The following is a 13706-nucleotide window of genomic DNA, read 5'->3' as shown; positions in this document are numbered from 1 at the left end:
TATGAATGTTCCTGCCTGTAGCCTTCTCCAGGTTACTGCCTCTCCGTTCCCAAGCTCCTTTTCCGGAGGTGGGACAGTTCTTCTCTGCAGTCTGTAATTCTCTATCAAAGCCAAGCGTGACGTCACGCGGATGAGCAGTTGTGCGCATGCGCCGATACCATGGTAACCAGAGAGACCCACAGCTGCGCCGCGTTCTTCGTCGCCGCCTCGCCACAAGCCGCTTTATCGCCCGAACCCCGCGTCGCATGAGCAGGATTGCGTATAAAAGGCGGACATATAGTGGGCGTCTGTATAATAGCGTTTGACATGCATGCAGAGAAAGAGAGTCCAGCCGCTCCAAAACGGCAGTATAGAAAAGAGAAGATTAACAATTCCGATCCTGAGGTTGTCGCCTGGCAGTTGGCTTGAACCAAATAAGAACGCTAGAGTCGGTGTGTACGTGAAACAAGGTATCACCGCTGTCAGACATCTCCCTTCGATGGCGCTAAATAATGGTGAAGCCTGCTGGGTTCGGATTCTACAAAGCGGCATTATCATCCGAGTCTATGTGGCACCGGGAACATCTGTCAAGCAGACGATTGATGTGGTCGCCTCTTGTATACCAGCCTATGACATTGTTTCACAGTTGTGCGTGACTTTGGGTGATTCCAACAGGAAACAGTACTGTCTTAGTGAGTTTATGAAAGAAAGGTTGACTTTAATTTAGCTTCGGACCCTCATGTCCAGGCTACACAATGGGGAACTACTATAGAGCTTGCATACTAAAGAGGCTCTACCAAATGGATATACTGTGTCGATAAAATTGACACCGATCATCGGGCAGTCTTCGTCCTTGTCAAGCAAAATGAATAAAAGATTTGTATATCCAATGTCTCACGTTGCTAAACATACAGTGACCACAAGAAGCTCAGGCAGGGAAACGCACCTCTCGCTACGTGTAGTAAAGTCAGCGCGAACCGCGCAGCATCTCGAACAATGGTCGGCAGTGAACAACAACGTTTATTGCCCAGAACCGCGATTATATACCCTCTCGTACTGAGAGGGTTACAGAAGAGGGAGAGAAGCATGAACGATAGGAACTCAGGCCAATAGGGGGGCGTGCGGCTGCCTTCGCTGGTCAGCACAAACCAAACAATTACAACATTTCTCCTCCCTTAAAAGTGAAACCGCTGTACCGGTTTTCTTATTCTGGTCGATCGTCTGAGCGTGGGCTGCAGGGGGTCAGTCAATCCCGCCGGAACCACTGGACGCTCCGTGATTGCTGGAGATGGTACTTCACTCTGGTTGGCTGCTAGCGGCTGAGGGCTTTGTTCTTGTTCCGACCCAGTGGTACTGGGCGTATGCACAGGTGACAGATCCGCACTGGTCACCTGGTCAGGACCGCCTTCTAACTGCGCTCTTGCAGTGGCCTCTACAGACGCAGTCCCTGGCGTAAACTCTTGACGACGGCGGACTTGGTCGACGTGGCGCTGCACTGCTCCGGTTGGCGTGTTCACTGTTACCATTCTCGCCCCCGAAGTGGTCTGTACCCTCCCAGGCACCCATCTTTTGCCGGTGCCGTAATTTCGCACGTATACGCTGCTGCCTGGCGAGATGGTCCAGTCGTGAGCGTCCGACGACGAGTCCACAGCTCTGGGTGGGAGACATGTGTCTAGTCGGGAACGCAGCTGATAGCCGAGAAGCATCTCGGAAGGTGACCTTCCTTCTCTTTGGGCGGTCCGCCTGTAATTGAATAACAACCGCATGAGGTTATCTTCCAGCTGTCCGTCTCCCATTTTCCGCAACCCGTCCTTCACGGTCCGAACCGCTCTTTCTGCTGCTCCGTTAGATTGGGGATGGAAAGGCGCAGTGCGCAGGTGCACGATATTGTTTTTCGATATGAAAGTGGCGAATTCTTGACTTGTGAATTGTGTGCCATTATCGGACACGATTGTGCGTGGCACGCCAAACCGGCAAAACATGCTCCTTAAGCATCGGATTGTACTAGCTGTATTTGCGTGCTGCAAGGGTACTGCTTCAATCCACTTCGTGTGGGCATCAACCACTATTAGTATCATCTTGCCTGCTAACGGGCCTGCAAAATCGATGTGTATACGAGACCACCGGACCGCTGTCTTTGGCCAACTCACTGGTGGGGCTGCCGTAGGCATTGGCAGGCTTTGCACGCAGTTTCGGCACTGCGCAGACAAGTTTTGAATGTCCCTGTCCAGGCCTGGCCACCAAAATAATGACCGCGCGACTGATTTCATTGACGAGGAGCCCTGATGCGTTTCATGTAGCAGCTGCAGCATCCGTTCCCGCGCTTTCCGCGGTATCACCACTCTGTTGCCCCAGTAGATCAGACGGTGAGCCAACGATAGCTCCAGCTTACGATCAAAAAACGGCAACAAGTCTGGCGCCATTCCTTTAGTGGTTTGAGGCCATCCATGCAAAATGAAGTGCGTGACACTGGCTAACATCGGGTCCTTGGCCGTCAGCTCCTGCAATTCGTGCGTCGTCACTATACCTTCTTCCAGGGATTCCAATGAAAGGACATATTCCGGCGGTTCACCATCGGTCCCCGGTTCCATAGTCGGCGCTGGTAGCCTGCTGAGGGCATCTGCTGTCAGCAGCTGTTTCCCTGGCACGTACTGTAGCTTGTACTGGTAGCCACCCAAGAATAGCGCCCACCGTTGAATTCGCGCGGCAGCCATCGGTGGCGTCTGGCGGTCAGGTCTGAGCAGTCCCAGCAGTGGTTGATGGTCGGTCACCAGGGTAAACTGCCGACCTAGAAGATAGTCACGAAAGCGAGAAACGCCAAAGATGAGGGCTAGTGCTTCTCGCTCCAGCTGCGAGTAGTTTTGTTCTGCTTTTGTAAGTGTTCTGGAACGGAACCCAATTGGCCTGTGCTCATTTCCTATCGAATGAAACAGCACTGCGCCCACACCATACGGAGATGCGTCACACTCTAGTTTCAGCTCCTTGTTAGAATCAAAATGCACGAGAATTTGTGCATTTTTGAGGCTTTGTTTAGCTCGCTCGAACGCCAACTGCTGCGGCTGTAGCCACTCCCAACGGCTTCCTTTTTCCATGAGCCGATATAACGGGCTGAGCACAGTCGACATATTCGGCAGAAACCGTGCGTAGTACGTGAGCATACCAAGGAACGAACGTAGCTCGCTCACGTTACTCGGGCGCGGGGCTTGCATGATGGCGTCTACGTTCTTTTCCATAGGGTGTAGGCCTTGCCGATCGATACGATGCCCGAGGTAAGTCACTGAAGGCTGCCGGAACTTGCATTTGTCGGCCCTAAGCTTGACACCATGCTCTCGGAATCGTTCCAACACTTTCTTGAGCCGCGCTTCCTTGTCCCCTTTGCCTTCTGACACTAACACGTCGTCAAGGTAAGCTTGGACGCCTGGTAGCCCGCCGAGTACAGCGTCCATCTTCCTTTGAAATATAGCTGGGGCAGAAGCTATACCAAACGGGAGTCTGTTGTAACGAAAAAGTCCGCGATGTGTGTTAATGATACAAAGTCCGCGTGACGCTTCGTCAAGGGGCACTTGGTTGTACGCGTCCTTCAAATCCAAGGTGCTAAAGTATTCACCTCCATTTAAGTTTGCGAACATGTCCTCGATCACTGGAAGAGGGTAATGCTCGATATCACAGGCAGGGTTAAGCGTGACTTTGAAGTCTCCGCATATTCTTACGGTGCCATCTTTCTTCAAGACAACTACGATGGGCGTAGCCCATTCTGAATGTTGCACAGGAGATAAGACACCAAGGGACAATAACCGATCAATTTCACGAGAGACCTTATCACGGAAAGCGTAAGGAAGTGATCTGGCCTTACAGAATTTCGGTGTCGCCGTTTCCTTTAGTTTTAGGCTGGCTGGCGGTCCCTTGATGAGCCCCTGGTCTATCGAAAAAACATCCTTATACTCAGCGAGCAGTCTGTTCACCATGTGGTCACTCGGCGTGTTTCCTGTTGTCGAATCCGGCGCAGTGAGTTCTTCCATCGTAACACCCGTCTTGCCAAGTGCCGCAATCAGATCGCGGCCGCATAGACTCGGTCCTGAACAGTCAAGCACCACGAGTGGACAGGTTACAGACACGTTCTTGAATTGCACCGGAAGTTCAAGTTCGCCAAGCACCGGCAGTTGTCCCGCGTAACATGACAACTTCACATGCGGCGATTTCAAGCGTGGCCACTGCGCTCTGTGTCGGTCGTAAACGTTCCGTGATATGACGCACACCGGGGATCCTGTGTCCACTTCCATGTCTAGATCTATTTCCCCCCACCGAAATGTGCGGCGTAACGGTGGTTCCAGGCCGTTTTTCCTACCAGAAATTAGCGTCCAGATGTGTGCCTCATCCTTGTTCTCGTTTCTAGACGCGGTTTCAACTGTCAGTGTCTTGACACTCGCGGTTCGCCTAGCAGCATTTTCATCTGTTCTCGCCCTGTAGCATTTCTTCGCCAAATGACCACGTTGCCTGCAGCGGAAACACCGTGCGTTAGCCCAGCGGCAGGCGTTATCATCGTGCTTCGTGCTTCCACATCGTCCGCACTCTTGCGCTGCCCCGCTGGTATCTCGCGACGAAGAGCGATGACTGGCTTGCATTCTTAGCACCGTTGGTGGTGCTCCACTGATATCGTTTGCATCGTTCTCGGCTGTTTCTGCTGCTATTGCCAGCGCTTCGGCCTCCTCCAGCGTCAAGTCTTTCTTCGCCAGTAACTGCTTGCGTAGGTTAGTTGAGCGTACACCGCAAACAATTCTATCCCGCAGCATTCGGTCTAGCGCACTCCCAAAGTTGCAGCCGTCTGCTATGCGCCGTATTTCGACCAGAAATGCGCGCACTGCCTCACCCTCTTGCTGGCAACGGGTGAAAAATTTATAGCTCTCCGCTATCTCGTGACGCTTCGGGTCGTAGTAGCTGTTTAAAGCTGCGACTGCTTCATCATAGGTGAGGGAATTCGGTGTCCGGGGTGCAATCCGTCCCGCTAACACTTGCACCGTCTGCGTGCTGAGTGCTGCCACAAGCAAGGCTCGCTGCTGCTTTGAGTCAGTAATAGCATTGGCTTCAAAATATGCTTCTGCCCTTATAAGGTACGTTTTCCACTTATCTGACGTGTCGTCGAAGGTCGGGAGCTGCAGGCTGGTCATAGTTCTCGTCGGTGCTTCAAATTGCGACAGGCTGTCGGCTTCAACTTTTACCGCATGGGTAGTTTCCGCACTCGTCGCCACTGTAGTAAAGTCAGCGCGAACCGCGCAGCATCTCGAACAATGGTCGGCAGTGAACAACAACGTTTATTGCCCAGAACCGCGATTATATACCCTCTCGTACTGAGAGGGTTACAGAAGAGGGAGAGAAGCATGAACGATAGGAACTCAGGCCAATAGGGGGGCGTGCGGCTGCCTTCGCTGGTCAGCACAAACCAAACAATTACAACACTACGTATATATCCTGGCATAGAACAGCTAAGCTACTGCCAATTTTTGTTTTCTTTCCCTTATTTCGTGGTTTGGGTGTCCACTGAGATATGTGAGACAGTTGTCCAACGGGCAAGGCGTCGCGCTGAACGGGCGATGGCGTTCCGTGGACCCCTTGGCAACGCGGCAACACGCTGTCCCGTCCCCCTCTTAGAGAAGAAGCTTAAGCGTCCTCCAATTTCTTAGATCTTTTTTTCATTTTTTGTGCATTTAAATCCTTATTTTCTATTTTTATTTTTATCTATACTTTTTGTTTTCTTCTTGTTTCTTATTAGAGTTTTTATTTTACTTTTCACATACAGGTGCTATGTCGATATCAGTGGCTCTTGTAACGTCGAAGTGTGATCAATGAATTAAAATACATCAACCAAATGTTTCTCACAGCAATATCTCATCACGCACTAAAACAAACGAACTTTTGCCCATTTATTTTCAAAGATCGACGTAATCATGCGTACAAAGTTTTGCTGACACGAAACACTGGACCTAAACACTGGCTATTCTGATGTCAATGTGTAATTTTTACGTTTAAATAATGAACTAACTAAAATTAATCAAACAATTTTTTCCAAACCAACATCTTATCACGCACTATGTAACACAATCGTCTTTTGTACATATATCTATATAGAAGGACACAATCGTGCGGAGAAGCTATGTCGACGTCTATGGGAATTTTGAAAATTAGAGGGCTCAGTATCTGTCTCACGTATCGGTGATACGTGAGCCGCGGCGTAAGGGAAGGATTGAAGGAGGGAGTGAAAGAAGAAAAGAAGAGGTGCTGTAGTGGAGGTCTCCGTAATAATTTCGACCACCTGGGGATCATTAACCACATCGCACATCCCACGGGCGCCTTAGCGTTTCGCCTCGATCGAAACGTGGCCGCCACGGTCGGGTTCGAACCCGGAAACTCCGAATCAGTAGCCGAGCGCCCTAACGACTGAGCTACCGCGGCGGGGGAATTGTGAAATGAAAGTGTAATTCTCCCTTTCAATTAAATAACTAATTACACCACATAGATCAATTTTCTCTCACAGCGAGATCTCATCACGCACTACCTAACAGAAGCAAACATTTGTAGATTTATCTCCACAGAACGACGTAATCTTTCGGAGAAAGTTTTGCTGACACGTTAGTCGGGACATACCCATCTAATGCTTTCTCATTAATAACCCAGACGGATACGCGCACTATATATGGCTCGAGCATCACTCGCTGCTGTAGGTGAAAGGACGCAGCATTCGTTGAGTAAAAACAGTCGCGTCTCCAGCTATGCTCTGACTGGGGGCGTCGCAAAACCCCTCTGGGGCAGCCGGTATGTCTTCAGGCGCTGCTGTCAGCTTGGAAAACTTCATTGCAGGTTTTCTGAGTGCGGCGCTTGCCAACCCAGGAGTTGCCAACCCTGGAGTTGCAAGGTTCAGGTTAATCTTGATTCATTAGAATCAGCCGACAAGCTCGTAGAGAAGCTTCGGCGTAGGTCGCTGCGCTTGAACGGATGCCGTTGCATCCACATAAGTCGTCGTTCAGGGTGCAGTAGAGGCTCAGCCAACACACAAATTGAGGCGTACCGAGTAATAGTAAGAGAAAATTGGTTTAACTTGGGCTGCCACGTGAACCCCGCTGTCAAGAATGAATTGTAGGAGTGAGGGAAAGAAGAAAAAGACAAATAACCGCCGTAGTGGTGTTCTACGGATTAATTTCTGCCGGAGTAATTTCGGAGTAATTTAACGTGCACTTACATCACACACCACACTGGCGTATAATTTCATTCCGCCTCCATCGAAACGGGGCCACCGCGGACGATATTTGATCCAGCGTGCTTTTGGTAAACAGCCGAGCGCCTAACCACTCAGCCAATTTAATGGTGTGGGAAACAAAAATAAAAGTGCCTTCTACACTGAGTGGACACCTCAACTACACGATCCGGAGCGCTTTTGCTAGGCAGCCGTAGAGCTGATATCTGAGCAACACGGCGGCCGAGAGAAAGAAAAGAAAATTGCTTTCGATGAAAGAGAGGCCTCGGTATTAGTCTCACTTCTCGGTGGTCACCTCAACCGTGCAGTGAATGAATACATAGAGGGAAATGAAATTGGTTTTGGGGTAAGGAAATGCGCAGTATCTGGCTCACATATCTGCGGACACCTGAGTCGCGCCGCAAGGGAAGGGATAAAGGAGGGAGTGAAAGAAGAAATGAAGAAAGAGGTGTCGTAGTGGCGGGCTCCAGATTAATTTCGACCAACTAGGGATCTTTAACGTGCATTGACATCGCGCAGCCCACGGGCGCCTTAGCATTTCGCCTCCATCGAAGTGCAGCCGCCGCGGTCGGGTTCGAACCCGGGATGGAGGGAACGAAAGAAACCAGAAATAGGCGTACTCCTCATCACCTTGAATGCCTGACACGATAGTGCCCTGTGTTCCTGACTCATTACAAATATGCTCATTAGCATACAATCGAAAGATGCCACTTTACGTGAAAGACCGCACGACTTACATATCAACTCCGACTTGTTCTCAAGCCATTCAAGCGTGACTTGTGCGTTCTGGTCCGTAGCAAGTTTGGCTCCCAACCGAAGGATCCGGGGATCGACCCCCGCCTAAGACTCTTTACCGACAGACAGAATACAAACGTCTCGCGAGAACCACCACCAGCAGACACATCCTACATACCCTCGGTATCAGGATACCAGCCACGGATCCCACACAGCTCCAGGTCCCCCACCACATTCACCGCGAACTACTTATTAAACCTCTCCCCAAAAACTTTCACCCCACCTACCACGAACCCCGCCGCAGGGCTCGCGCGCGGGCTCTCCACAAACACTATTGCGCGGAACCATATGCCGTGTGGGTAGATGGCGCATGCACACGCGAGGACGCGGTTATAGCCATCACCAACCCCTCCCTCCAAACGATTGACACTCTTCACATATTCCCCACTGCCACTTCGGAGAAGGCAGTGAAGACTACCCAGGACCTCCACCAGATGTCACGAAGTGGTTACTGCAGTCCGGTGAGCAGAAAGGCTGCGAAAATGGTGTCTAAACTGTGGGGGCCTGCCCTGCAGCCCCCTGTGTTTGCTTTCCCGCGAGGCACCGTGCAGCAGCAGCAGTCTCACCCCGAGGATGAACGCATTCCCTTGTCAGTTACATTAACTGGCAAGAGAGGGCGCCAGCATCGCTGCGCGGGAGACTGACAAAACCCGCGCGCGGGAGAGGGGGTATGGGGTTTTTCGGCTGAGATCGTCGGCGTGAGCGGACGTGTCGCTCGAGGGTCCGCTCTTCGCCGGCGGGGCGAGGAAGCGACGGGGAGACAGGCTCCCGTACTCGTCCCGTCCGGCCTTCGGAGTATATATCCCTTGCCCTAGCGCGGGCGAACATTCGCTCGGAACCTTGCTGGTGAGTCGGACGACCTCGATTCATTAGCGTACCTTGTTGCTAGCTGGCGTTATTGTTGCTGTAGCAATAAATGCCTGTTTGTGTCAGCCAATGTGTCGTTCCTTTGTTTCCTCAGAGCAAGGCCCGCCGTGGTCGGCGTGCACTCGGTAGCGTACGCGATCACGGGGTGGGGTCCGGGCGGCTTTGAACCGTGTCAGCCGCGATTAAGTGGGGAGAACGCATTTATCCCCCCATGTCCAACCCCACAAAGCAACACTCTTTATTTGGGCTGACATATGTCCACAAAGGACTGAATTAGACGGTGGTGGCGTAGCAACAAGCGTGCTCGGCGGTCATCGAACAGAATGCCCGCCGCTGTCGGCCGTGCTCAATTTAATGCTTATAGCAAACTTTCGAGATAAAGCGTGCAAAGTTACTAGAACATTCTGGAACAACGTAAAATCCGCTCTGTCTGGATGCGATCAATCGAAATAAATCTGGTCGCGTCTTGTATCGCAAACAATGCGATAAAGCGGCGTGCCGGCAGATTTGAAGGATGAACAAACACTGCCAAGATTCGCGGCAATAGGCTGTCACACAGCCTAGCAAATCATCTGGATGATTTGATACACCAAGTCACTGTTGCACAACCTAGCAAATTGTTAGTGATATGACAAACCAAGCCATGCCCAGCAATCAGAGTGATTTGACACACCAAGTCGCGGTTGTAAAGGTAGCAATGGGTACACACGTTTATAAATCCATTAGCACTGCTGTCATACATTGCTCAGTTCCAAGAAGAGATTTTAAAAAATGCTAATACTTCGCTCGATTATTGCAAGCAAAAGATATATTTCACACCAGCAGGGCCCAAACACGTGAATACAAAATCAACTTTCTTTTTACAAAACTGGATTAATGCCTGAACTTCTACATAACAACTGCAAACACTGACATATCTCATACAAAATAATTTGCTCTCCAAAAAGGAGCCAAACTGCGTGTTTCCAAAAAGCCTCAAATACCATTGCACAGCACTCAAGCAATGAATAACGGAACCAGCTTAGAACTCTGCTCCTGACGCTTCTTCACACTCCCTGTCAATATACCTTCTCGTACAATGTATCACTCACCGATATTTATGTATTTATATAATATCCAATATAAGTATAGGTGCGGTGCTCTCCGGACATATCATAGCATTGCACTACACTCGAACTGAACAAAAACAGGAGATACAAAGAAAAACGTAGGCTATTTACATTATCCCTCATTTGAAAGCTTGCAAGGAGTGTTTCCCCATAATCGGCACCTGCCACAAACACTTGAACAGCTAAAACACGAAGCATACCACACCACAACAGCCTTGGGCAGGGCAATTTGTCCTGCGCACGCACTTTTATACATCCGTAAGCACTGCTGTACAACACTTCTCAGTTTCGACATTTCAAAAAAAAAATAGGGCAAAGCAGGGACACTGGGGACCTTGAGATCGACTTGTAGAGTGATTCGTGTACCTGGTATGTATGTCCTTAGGATGGAATGGCTAAGCACACCCGGAGCACTGTGGCCTGTTCCTGCGGCTGGTCCTCATTGAGAGAGAAGGCAAAAACTACCAGCGGTGGCATCTCAAGATCAGAACTCTTGAGCAAAGTGAACGAGGGAAAGCGGGAGAACATAATAGACAAAAATAAATGTTTAATGTGAAAAAAGGGGGCGGAGAGACGGGGGCAAAGAATGCCACCTTCCACAGTATTCCACAACGTCCTTCCGCAACTAAATATGTTACCGGCAACAAAAAAGGGGCCCTTCATTACGGTCAGTTGACACACCAAGTCACTGCCGCACAGCCTTCCAGACCTTAAAAGAGGTCTGGGAGCAAAGTGCTGCATTTCAAGACGAAAGCGGAATATAAGAAAACAATGACTAATAACTCCTTCAAACCTACAAAGGTTGCACGGTTACTTGGAAGCTTTGGAAGAGGAAGGGAAGTAAGAGCATAGGATGTCAGGGTAGGTGAATGGAAAAATGGTACTTGGCTCCTCTGTTGACTTGTCCAGCAGCTCTGTCTGGCATTTTCTATATTAATTCCCTTCCTTTGCACCAAGTCACTTCACATGCAGATGACCGCAGCCTCTGTGATGGCCCTTTGATCTCTCACTACTTTCTCAGCATGAGGCTCCGTGACGGGATGCTGTAGTCATCTTTCCGACTACCAGCGAACCCTCGGGAAAGAGCACTTCTATGAGATACCTGCGAAAGAGAACACAGAAACTACCCTAAATTTTAACAGAAGATGAAGCACAAAAAATTGGGTGTGGTTTAGCTCCGGTTAATCCTAGTTGAATTGCGAACGCTTCGTTTCCTCGGCGCGTCGTCTACGCAGCGTCTCATTCCGACGCTCTCGAGAACTCAAACCGGTCTCTTCCGCAGTTGAAGAGTCACTCCGGGACGTGGCACGAGTTCTTCTAGCCGCGTCTTCGTTACGACGCTTCTCGAGTCGTCCGGCGCGTTCCTCTGCCTTCTCTTGAGTGCGTTGTCTCTTCCTCGCTTCGTTCTTTCGTTGTTGCCTCTCTACGACTAGAATCCACTGAGGGGCGAAGCATATATATATATTGTTACGGTGTGGGATGCCACGGGGTGGCCACGGGCCCGCCCAGAGAAATATAGCAGCAGTACGGAGGAGAGCCGGCGAAGCACGACCGGCGGCGGACAAGCTTTCTCGTTCTATCTCCCTCGTGCTAGAGCCGCGCGCTCGCCGCTCGCGCTCGCTCTCCGCCTCTTCTTTCATTCCCGTATCACCTTTCCACCGGGGGGGGGGGGGGGGGGGCGGAGAAGTCAGGCCGTGCTTTGATGCAGGGTTTCCTGGGGCGATGCAATATGGGCTCGCAGATAGGAAATGGTCACACTCTTCGTTGAATTCGAAGTGTGTGAGCTGGGCGAAGGTGTCTGCAGTCGCCGAAGAAGGTCCCACACCGGTTAGGCTAACTTCAGGGAGTTTTATGCATATTGAGCGGCGATCCGTTTATGGGACTGCATTGCGTGGGGAAGGCATGGAGCCAGCAGGCGACGACGGCACTGATGAGGACCCGGTAGCTAAGTCGGAGTCACCGCAGGCGCCGTAGACATATCGCTTCATGTTTGAAACATGCTCTGGGAAAATGTGGTGCACACCGCATGGTCGATGCTCTGGCAGGTCTTCGAGGCGGTATGTCACGGGGCCGAGTCGGGCAACGACACGGTAAGGGCCGCGGTATCGGGGCAAGAGCTTTGCGGCACGGCCAGTCGCACGGATGGTGCGGCGAACGAAGACCAAGTCACCGGGCCGGAAGGGGGGATGTGGTGGTGCTGCCGCGTTGGCCGCTTGCACACGCGCGTGAGCCGTGAGGAGGTTGCGCTGGGCGTCGAGGCGGGCGGAATGAAGTCGTTGAGCAGATTCAGTTGGTGACGCAGTAGGATGGGGAAGGCCCAACTGCGCGTCGAGAGGGATGGAGGGCGTTCTGCCATAGACGACTGAGAACGGCGTCACATGCGTTGTTTCTTGCGCTGCAGTGTTGACTGCAAAAGCTGCAGCAGAAACAAAACGATCCCAGTTTGTGTGGGACGGAGCGACGTAGGATGCGAGTATATCCGTGAGGGTACGGTTAACACGCTCCACGAGGCCATTGCACTGCGGATGATTGACGGATGTAGTGGAATGCGCAATGCCGAAGGAGCGGAGGGCTCGCTCGAATTCATGGGACATAAAGCAGCTCCCACGGTCCGTGATGAGGCGCCGGGGAACACCGTGCCGAAGAACGAGATGCTGTTCCACAAACGCGACGGCATGAGCGGACGACGTGTCTGGAACGGGCAGTGCTTCGACCCACTTGGAGAAGTAGTCGATCGCAACCAGAACATACCGGTTGCCGGCACGCGTCTTCGGAAACGGGCCCAAATGATCCAGTCCAACCAGCTCGAAAGGTGAACTTGGTGGCGAAAAAGCCTGCGGGGGTGGCTTGGTTACACCTGTGGACGGTTTTCTGTACTGGCATGTCTGGCAGGACGCCACGTGTTCCTTGACATCTCTGGACATATTAGGCCACCAAAACCGCTCCAACACTCGTGCGTAGGTCTTGCCGCGACCAAGGTGACCAGCCGTGGGAGCGTCGTGTAAGCCGCGCAAGATTTGCGACCGCAGTGTTGCCGGCACAACTGGCAACCAGACGGGTGGTCGACCACGGAGCCGCTTCACATGACACAAGAGGTCGTCCTTCATTCGATAGACCCGGCGTAGTTGGCGGAGGCCTGCGCCGGCGGCGGTGCCAAGGGAGTGGATTATGGCAGCAATGGCGGGATCTTGCGTTTGTGCAGTCCTCAGGTCCGTCAAAGCCGTCACGGAACAAGGGTGGCGAGAAAGGAAATCGGCATCTTGATGGGCAGAGCCGCGCCGATGCACTATTGTGAAATTGTACTCTTGAAGTTGCAGGGACCAGCGTGCAATCTTGGCATTCAAATGTTTGGCGGACTGCAGCCAAGTGAGAGCGCTATTGTCCGTGACTATGGTGAAGTGACGGCCGTACAGGTAGGGACGGAACTTCTCGACGGCCCAGACAACGGCGAGGCACTCGAGTTCTGAAGAGTGGCGGCGGCGCTCAACGTCGGAAAGCTGGCGGCTGGCATAAGCTAGGACTTTGTGGTCACCAGACTCGTCTTCTTGCAGGAGGACAGCGCCGAGCCCATCTTGGCTGGCATCCGTGTGGAGGACGATGGGGGCCGATTCGTCGTAATGGGCCAATGTAGGAGGCTCGAGGAGGGCGTGCTTGACGTCAAGAAACGCGAGCTGTTGGGCCTGCGTCCAACTCCACGGTGCATTCTTCTT

At 51.7% G+C, this 13706-nt stretch overlaps 1 protein-coding gene across 3 annotated transcripts; it reads right to left on the bottom strand.

Annotated features, from left to right (window-relative positions):
- Window positions 1–1293: 1293 nt before the first annotated feature.
- Window positions 1294–5144, bottom strand: LOC144115663 (uncharacterized). 3 transcript variants are annotated; one of them, XM_077650115.1, is made up of 3 exons: window positions 3833–5144; window positions 2507–2767; window positions 1507–1722 (listed from the first exon to the last, which is right to left on the bottom strand). In XM_077650115.1, exons 1-3 carry the CDS (start codon window positions 5142–5144, stop codon window positions 1652–1654), a joined length of 1644 nt encoding a protein of 547 aa, XP_077506241.1. In that variant the 3' UTR covers window positions 1507–1651. The 3 variants fall into 3 exon arrangements, with proteins under 3 accessions (XP_077506243.1, XP_077506241.1, XP_077506244.1); XM_077650117.1 differs by lacking the exon at window positions 2507–2767 and having other exon boundaries at window positions 1294–1722; window positions 3942–5144; XM_077650118.1 differs by lacking the exon at window positions 2507–2767.
- Between the last annotated feature and the right edge of the window lie 8562 nt (window positions 5145–13706).

The sequence above is a fragment of the Amblyomma americanum genome, chromosome 1, assembly GCF_052857255.1.
Source record: "Amblyomma americanum isolate KBUSLIRL-KWMA chromosome 1, ASM5285725v1, whole genome shotgun sequence".
Taxonomy (NCBI): Eukaryota; Metazoa; Arthropoda; class Arachnida; order Ixodida; family Ixodidae; genus Amblyomma; species Amblyomma americanum.
The sequence above is the reverse complement of the archived record's forward strand: the minus strand, read 5'-3'. Positions and strand labels throughout refer to the sequence as shown.